The sequence below is a fragment of the Petaurus breviceps genome, unplaced genomic scaffold (genome assembly GCF_028583685.1).
Source record: "Petaurus breviceps papuanus isolate PSGF00001 unplaced genomic scaffold, PetGlider_PUasm1.0 98, whole genome shotgun sequence".
NCBI lineage: Eukaryota > Metazoa > Chordata > Mammalia > Diprotodontia > Petauridae > Petaurus > Petaurus breviceps.
The window spans coordinates 64,249,037-64,258,697 of record NW_027187460.1 but is presented as its reverse complement, the minus strand read 5'-3'; the positions used below and the strand labels follow the sequence as shown (position 1 = coordinate 64,258,697).

At 34.6% G+C, this 9,661-nt stretch overlaps 1 protein-coding gene across 5 annotated transcripts in view; it reads right to left on the bottom strand.

The window, feature by feature from the left end:
- The window catches only part of STK3 (serine/threonine kinase 3), a 468,999-nt gene that overhangs the window by 442,618 nt on the left and 16,720 nt on the right, over positions 1-9,661 (bottom strand). For all 5 annotated transcript variants that reach the window (XM_069080955.1, XM_069080960.1, XM_069080958.1 and 2 more), the window contains exon 2: positions 4,802-4,882. In XM_069080955.1, coding sequence (XP_068937056.1) covers positions 4,802-4,882 — 81 coding nt within the window. The remainder of the gene's footprint in view (positions 1-4,801; positions 4,883-9,661) is intronic.

The following is a 9,661-nucleotide window of genomic DNA, read 5'->3' as shown; positions in this document are numbered from 1 at the left end:
TTTTTTTATTTGTATTATTTTTTGTATTTATATATATAGACACCAAAATAAGCATAGAAATATAAATATATATATATATATATATATATATATAATGATCACAACAATGTAAATTAAAAGAACAAAAATTTTGTTGAAAGATTTTTAAGACCTAAAAGTGATCTGTTAAAAGTTGATATAACTAACTCCATTTTGTCCTGTGTCTGCCATTTTTTTATTATATGGTAGTACTATGTGTCAGTATAGGGAAGTAAACTTCTCTTTCAGTTTTTCCTTCCTCCTAAAGTTCTATGCAACAAAAGAGGTCTCATTTTTCATCTGGATGTTCTCTGACTGGTTTCTTCATCATATCTCCAAGTTGGGTAGTTTTCCCAGGTTTTTCAGTTTCCTTTTGTGTTTTCTCTTCCCCTATTAGATTATAAGCTCCTTGAGGACAAAGACTGTCTTTCTAATTTTGTAACCCTAAGAGCTTAATTCGGGGTCTGGCACATAATTTTAGGCACTTATTAAATGAACTTTGATATTTCAAGAAAGTTGTCTCATTCTCTTTATGTTAGATATATAAAACACATAGTAACCTTAACAAATGCATATTAACTGACTGCTAAAGACTATACTGTTTTTTGTTGCTGTTCAGTCGTGTTCAACTCTTTGTGACCCCATTTAGGGTTTTCTTAGCAAAGATAATGGAGCGATTTGCCATTTCCACCTCCAGTGGATTAAGGCAAACAGAAGTTAAGTGATTTGCCCAGGCTCACATAGCTGGTAAGTGTCTTGAGATCTGACTCTAAACCCAGAATTCTACACACTGCACCACCTAGCTGCCCACTCTTTTCTTTGGTCTAACGTAAATGGCTACGCTAACAAGGCCACATTCTTCTTTTGTCATAATAAGTAGTTGTTTTTTTCCAATGCTCTGCTTGCTCAGATTAAACTGCAGTAAGCAGTGTGTCTTCTCATTTGTTACTCTTTCTGCCTCGCTTAGTTTGGAGGGGAAAATGTATAAATGTCACCTACCAAACTATCAGACATATGGATCTATGGATCTACTAATGGGATGTGTTACACTTTTGAGTGAATATTCCACAGTTTTCCTATTTCTGTAACCTGTGCCAGCTTATTTATTGGCAGTAACTAGTCAGGACCCAAAGAAAATTCGGGCAACAATATGAAACTGAGGAAAGATGGGAAAATGCACCTCCCTCCTCTCTTTGAAGACTTATAAGTCAATGGGTATGGAATACTGCATATTTACTTGGTTTTGATAAACTGGGGGTTTTTTTCTCTTTTTTAATATGTTCTTTGTTACAAATTATGTCTTGCTGGAGAGGAGATAGAGAGAGGTTATATCCAGAAATGATGACATGAAAACAAAAGGCTGATTAGGAATCTAATAGACAAAGAGAGGGAAAAAAAGCATTCAGCAATAGGCAATAGCATGAGCAAAGGCAAGAGTTAGGAAAGCATTGGCTATATTCAGGGAGCTGAAAGTAGACCAGTTTGGCAAACTATGAAGTATGTCAAAACTGAAGATATAGAATGACACCAATCTCTAGAAGCCTTGAATCACAGCTAAGGAGCATTGTTTTACTCTGCAGGCAACAGGAAGTCACTGTCAGATGATTAGCAATGACATTATTTCTCTCCAGGGACTCTTCATGTCCCAGAAAACTCTTAATCCTAGAAGATAACTTCAGCCCTGGAATTCACAACTGAGAGGCAACCTCAGCCCCTTCCTTGGTTTCAATGGCTCCAGAAGCTCCTATTAAGGAAAATGCTTGGGCTAGTAACTATCTCTTTATTTCTTATCAGTCTACAATCTGATTCCTTCACCACATCCCTGGACCAAGTGATTTCCTTATCTACTCCTATGCCTTTTCAGCTTCCTTTTATGAACTGATATTAGAATGTAAACTCCTCGAGGGCAGGGGCTTAATAAATGCTTGCTGTGGTAGTTAACAACTTACATTATAAAGCCCTTTAGCTCAAAATATGGGCATACCTTATTTTACTTCACTTTATTGCACTTCATTTTTAACAAATTGAAAATTTGTGGCAACCCTGGGTCAAGCAAGTCTGCTGGCACCATTTTTCCAACAGCATGTGCTTACTAACACTCGAGTAATTCTAGCAATATTTCAGACTTTTTCATTATTATTATATCTGTTATAGTGATCAGTGATCAGTAATCTTTGATGTTATGATTATAATTGTTTTGGGGTATCACAAACCACACTTAATTGATAAATGTTGTGTGTGTTCTGACTGCTCCACAGACCTGCTGTTCCCAGTCTCTCTCCCTCTCATTGGGTCAGCCTATTTCCTGAGACACAACAAAAGTGAAATTAGGCCAATTAATAACCCTGTAATGGCTTCTAAGCATTCAAGTGAAAGGAAAAGTCAGTTGGTGGGGCAAACCTCATTGTTGTCTTATTTTAAGAAATTGCAACAGCCACTCCAACCTTCCACAACCACCACCCTGATCAGTTAGAAGCCATCGACACTGAGGCAAGACTTCCACCCGTAAAAAGATTGTGACTCGCTAAAGGCTAAGGTGAAGGTTAGCACTTTTTAGCAATAAAGTATTTTTTAATTAGGGTTTGTAAATCCTTTTAAACATAATACTACTGAACATTTAACAGACTATAGTATAATGTAAACATAACTTTTATATGCATTAGGAAGCCAGAAAATTTGTGTGACTTGTTTTATTGCAATATTCACTTTATTGCAGTGGTCTGTAACCAAATCCACAATACCTCTAAGGTGTGCTTATACTTTCCTTACAACCTTATGAGATAGTGTAGATATTATTATCCCCATTTTCATATAAAAAAAATGACTTGCTAGTGAGAGCCATAGCTTGAAACCAAGTCATCTAATGCCAAGTCCAATACTCCTTCTATTACACCAACGTGGTTTCTCCAAGGAAGATTAGCCTTCTTTTTAAAATGGTCTAATCATCTTGTTCCTTTATTCAAAACCTTTCAAAAGTTCCCTTTTATCTAATAATGAAGCAAATAAACTTGACTGAGCCTAAAATTCAAGATGAGGGAAAGAATCTAGATATGGAGGACAGCCAGTGAAAATGCCTGTAAGTCCAGAGATCAAGCATGTTGTGTAAGGAACAGCAAGAAGGCCAATGCCAGTTGACTGAAAAGTAGATGGGAGTGAATAAGGTAAGAAAAAAAAAGTTTTAAGGACCTGAAAGGTATGAAGGGGCCAGGCTTTCAATGACTTTCAATGTCAAAGGAGGATTTTGCATTTAAACCTATAAGTGATAGGAGTTTATTGAATAGGGTAATGGCATGGTCAGATCTACACTTTTAGGAAGAATAATCTGACAGCTAAATAGATGATGGACTAGAATAGGGAGAGACTTGAGATGTTATCAAGATAAAATCAACAGGATTCAGCAACAAATTCAACATGGAGAAGTGGGGTAAGAGAATGAGGAGTCAAGTATCACACCTAGGTTGTGATGAGGAATGATAAAATCATTAGATTTGGCAATTAATAGATCACTGATAACTTTGGAGGAACCATTTCAACTGAATGATAAGGTCAGGAGCTAGACTGCAAGATTTTAAAAGAGAATAAAAGGGAAGGAAGTAGCAGTAGAGACTGTAGACGATCTTCTCAAGTTTAGCCACAAAGGGGAAAAGAAATATGGGATGATAGTGGGGATGGATGGATCAAAACAAGATTTCTTGATGATAGGATAATATGGATATGTTTACAGGCAGCCAGTAAACTGGGAGAGAATGAAGTTAAGTGAGAGAATAGGTATGGTAGAGTAAGCAATCTGTTACAGAAGGTGAGATGGAATGGGATCACTTGCACGTTGACTTTGCCAAGTAGAAGTGAAAGAGGAGATGGTGGCAGAAAGCATCTAGGTGAAATGGAATGAACAAGAAAAGAGTAAGGTTTCAGCAAATTATTTTTTTTTTCAATGAAATGAGTGAAAGTTCTCAGCTAAGAGGGTAAAGGAGGGAATTTGGGGAGGTGTGAAAATGGGTGAAAATATCTGAAAAAGAAGCTGTGGCAGGTATCTAATACTCTGTATTTTTCATATCACCTAGAACAATACCTTGCAAATAGCAAGCAATGAAAAAATACTTTTTTTTTCCTCAGGAGTCATTGCAAGGTTTTATTACCCTAGTAGATAATTTATTCCTTATTTATGTCTAATCAAAATCTTTGTCATTTTAATTTAAGTCAATTTCCACTTGTTTTGTTTTCCAAAGACATAAAAATACCTGTTCAGCATTCCTATGTTTAAAAAGAAACAAAAAAACCCTCATTTATCAAAGCCACATCTTAGCTTTCTCTTCCCTAGACTTAATACCAATTTCTTTAAACTGTACTGTTAAGACCTACTTTCCATTTTAAGTATCCTTGTCATTATTCTTATATTCTGCTTTAGTTTCTCCACATCTCATTTAAACTATATTTATAAAAATTTTATTAAGGATGTTATAAGCATAGTAGAAGGAGAGTATAGTGGAAAGATTATTTTGGTTGGCATTTTTCACAACAGCAGGACATTGCTGACTCATATTCAACTTGTGGTAAAATTTAACCTCACCCCTCTGCCTGCCACAGGCTTCTCCCCCCAACTTTTGCCTATTTAGTCATTCCCCATCCTCTATTTGCATGGGTGTTAACATAATATCTTAACTTTAATACATTTTCAATTCAAGCAATGTACAACTGTATAAATATTAATATTGGATGACTATTTCTCAATACTCATCTTGTTCTTTTCCTGAAAATAATTTTTACAGTTGTGTGTACTTACCCCTCACCAAGCTTCTCTAAGACATCAAAGACTTCTTCAGGCTGCTTAGTCAAACTGTCTTCACTCAGCTTTTTTAGTTTGCTAATAAAATGAGAAACAATATTTTATTTAAAATCACTTTTTAAATTTATAGTATTCTAAATGCCAAATGAAATGTAATTTAGTGAGTAAAAAAGCAAAAGATTTTAATGCCAAAAGTAAGATTATGTACCCTATAAAGTGCTCTGGAGTTAGAGAGCAAGGAAAGAAAAAAAATTTTAAAGTTTAATTTTAAACTGAATTTAAATTTTCTAAGTTCATTAGTGTTTTATTTTATATTTGAATAAATCATATGCACAAAGTCATATTCCATCTATTATTTTTAAGCTATGAGTAAACAATCAGTATCTATAAGCAACATGGGAATTCCAAACTCAGGCATGAGTTAAAATAGATGACCTCAGAGGTCTCTTTCAACTATGCAATTCTATGACTAAGTATATATGTGGTTTACTCTTTTAAAGAAGAAAAACTGACAATAAAGTTAATCATAAAAGTGAACTTGATCTGCTTTTCCAATAGCTAGAGTTCATTTACAAACCAGCTACAATTTACAATTCTGAAAAAGAAGTTGTGAAAGGTATCTCGTACTCTGTATTTTTCATATCACCTAGAACAATACCTTGCAAATAGCAAGCATTGAAAAAATACTTTTTCTTTCTTTTTTTTTCATGTTTCATTCTTCACGATATCCAAGATAGCTCAACTTCTCAGAGAATAGTATAATTTGTCTAGAATATACAGCATGTAAAGGAGAGTAGTATAAGATAAGGCTAGAAAGGTAGACAAGTCAGACAGGAAGAGTATGCAAAAGGCAACATTCATGAATTTATATATGGCAATAGGAAACCAAAAAAAGTTCTTCAATAGAGTGAAATCAAATTAAAGCAAGTATATCTTCAAGACAGGCATACTCTCAGAGATTTTATAAAGGTAAGAAAGTAGACAAAGGAATTGAGTTTGTAAGTAACTGCTCAATAATCTTCTAGGTAATAAGACTATACATTATTTTTTCCCAATCATTTCAGCTCTTCCTTTCTTTCATCAATCTCTCCAGGTCTCTAAAATTTATGTCTCCTCCAGAATCAACTTCTATGTATACATGGTCTAATCTAGCTGCTCATTCCAGCTTTATCCTAAGTACCTTTTTCTCTTCTTCATATCACTGTGATCAGTTATTGCTATCAAAACGTTGGCAAATTCAGGGTTAATTTAGGTTTTAAATTAGAGTTAAATTTATGTTTTATTTTTACCTAGGTTTGACATTTACCTTTCTGGTTTTATTATAAATTATTTTGATTGATACGATTTAGTAGAGCATTCACATAAATCTTTCTTATTTTATCCTCCAAAGTCTTTTGGTGTTATATGAAGCAATACTGCTCATAATTACCTAGTATCATATTCTGTTATGTTTTACAAATGAATATGTACACTATACTAGCAATCTGACTAGGGAATTCAGTGCTGGCTGGCTGAAACAGTTTTTGGGCTCTTCTGACTTTCACTGTGACAACTGATTTACAGTGGTTGAACTACTATAAAAAATGATGATGAAGTCAAAGACCTTAGCCCAAACCCTATTATTTAGCACCAAAAGCTTGTTTGAACTATTGTAACTGAATGAAGTCTTCTCATCTTTATCCTTTCTTCTAACTTGTTATTTACTTTACCCTTTGCTCTAACTAGTCTATAATCTGATTGCCCATAAACAGCCGATTCTGAAATGGCTACTGCACCTATGACCAGCCATTTCCTGTCTGTTAAGATACACTCAATTTCATTGTGGATGATGTGGCTTCATGATTGCTGCATTCAATCCTTTCTCATTCTCTTCTTTAAAAAGTACTTATGCTGTACACATGTAATCTATAAAACTTTGAAATCAAGATCCATAACCATTTTTTCTAACATAGTTTTTACCAAATTTTTACTAAATGTCCATCTTTTCTTTAAAGTTGCCAAGTGCCAAGATGTACCTTGACTTAATCTGAAGGCCTCTGTCAGATTCTTTAAAGAATTTCTCTACTTCTTTATCCTTAACAGTATAGGTTAACATACAATCTACAATGATCTTCAAGTTTGCTTAGACTCATTATGAGTACTATCCAGTGAGATGACCAAATGTTGCATAAAATGGTTTTTCTAGTTATATTTGAGTGTAGTAGTAGTAATAGTAATAGTAGTAGCAGTAGTAAATAGTAATAACATTTTCATAGCACTTTAAGGTTAACAAAGCATTTTATATATGTTGTCCCATTTCAACTTCACAAGATTCCCATAAGGCAGGTGCTATTGTTATCCTAATTTTACATATGTGGAAACTGAGGCTGACAGAAAAAGTAACTAGCCTAGGTTCACACAGCTTGTAACAGAGGAACTCCAGACTTCTTAAATCAAGCCTAGTGCTTTATCCACACAATGAAACCAATTCCATTACTTTCATTTCCTAGAAGAACCTGGGAACTCTTCTTCCACTCGGCAGCAACTTTTTTATGTTTGGGTTTCATTTAAAACAAGAATACCAACATGAATGTGGCTCAGTGCTTCTAAAAGTGTCAATACATTTGACCTGGACAAAGACTGCCAAAGTACCAAAAGTTAAATTAATATTGGCACTACGATTGAGAAGGAACAAAAGTGAATGGAAGGCAGAATAGCAATAATAAGCATGGAATAGCAAATGAATGACAGGTTCAGGTATAAATGAGTAGAGAGTTCAGATGTAATCTAATTCAGAGTGCCTGGAAAATGTAAGGATTAAGCTGCTATTGGCAAAACTGAGTATCTACTACATCCTAGATACCTCCCCATATAGCAATTCCATCAATGTGGGGTCACTAATGTCAGATGGAATATATCTGGATGGCATGGTTCTGAGCCTGCAGTAGTCTTCCCACAAGGAAAATACATGGGAATGGATGCAAATGGTTCAAGAACATGAAAGAAATAAAAATGCGAATGTGTGTGGAAACACAATATAAAAAATTATAACTTTTCAATGATGAAAGGACAACACCAAATGGTAACACAAGGGAAGAAGCGCAGGACTCCCCCAAATAAAGGAGATATCTTTTCCTCCCACCACTCCTGTTAGTTCTTTAAGGTACTGTAGCCAAAGAAGCCTGCTACCATAGGAGCCGACAAGTTCTTGATTTTAAAAAATATCCTCAGGGAAGCTGAGAGCCCCACAATTAGAGACAGTTTCTGGGGATGCAGCAGGTATTTTAAGTTTAAGTTTCCTCCTAAGGAAACAGTAAGTTTACCAAGATTAAAATAGTCATCCTTCTGCAAAGAAGTCATCCTCAAATTCACAACTTCTTTTTCCCTTGATTCCCCCAGGCAAGACAAAAACTATGATCAGAAGAGGCATCTTAAACAATCAAACAACAAACACTGATTTATTAAGCACCTACTATGAACAAGGCACTGTGCTACCCTCTGAAGATACAAGTACAAAGAATAAAACAATTCCTAGCTGCAGTGAGTTTACATTCTAACAAGGGAGATGAAGATGGGGAAAAAGTATGTGTGTGTGTGTACATATATATATATATATATATACATACACATATGTATATATACACACATATACATAGCATAAACACGAAGTTAATAAACACAAATAAAAGAGAAAGCAGTTAAATATAAAATAGTTTGGCAGGGAGGACACTAGTGGTAGAGGAATCAGGAAATGCTTCAAGCAAAAGATAGTGCTTAAGTTGCATCTTAAAGGAAGAGGGGTTCTATAATGTGATGATAATGAGGCATGGAATTCTAGGCATGTGGGATGGATGTTAAAAAGGCACAGAGAAGAGGGATAGTGTATGAAAAACAGAGAATGACACTTTGGCTGGATCACAGAGTACAACATTATAAATAATTATTATAAATTATATATGATTTATAATTGTATACAATTTATAAATAATTTTAAAATAGTATCTAACTTAAAATGCTGTGCCATCATGGAAAGCTTAATGCATTTAGCAATAAAAGTTTCAAAACTGTTGAGTACTGATTTTCTTTGATATGCTAACAGAACACTGAGTCCATCAACTTTTCAACAAATAAAACTACAAGCACAATTATATACATTAACAAATCACATTCACAATGACAGACTTCTAAAGAAGGATATACTAATAAAGTACTAAAAATCAAATTCAACTTATTTGTATCATAAGTAACTGACAACTTATAGACATTAAAGTTTGCAACGTGATTTTATATGTTTTCTCCTCTGAGTCTCACAACTAAAAGGGATGCATGACAAGCATAATTATACTTTCTCTTGATTTTCATTGCAAATATAAGTATGTGTATGTTGTTTTTTGTCCTTCACTCTCAAAGAGTACCATGACATCAGGGAGCTGATGCCATGGAATGCAAGTGAATTAGATTACTTACACACACACACACACACACAAACGCACACGCACACAGTTACTGTAAAGCTGCATCAAAGTGACACGGTAATGTGGTTCTTACTGCTAATATTAATAGGTTGTATGTATAATGTATATATATATGTATGTATACATATACACACTCTTTTGATTCTCATTGAATAGATATGAGTATATACATGTATATTCTGTCTTTTGATTTCCAGTTTACAGATGCAGAGACAGAGGATTAGAGGAATTAAGTGAGCTTCAAAAGAACTCAAAGGTATTAAATGGCACAGCTAGGACCCCAAGCCAGGATTTCTGTCTCCAGATCCAGATCCATTGAATGGTCTTTTCATCCTGTCACACTGACTCTCATCACACACACACACACACACACACACACACACACACACACACACACACACAC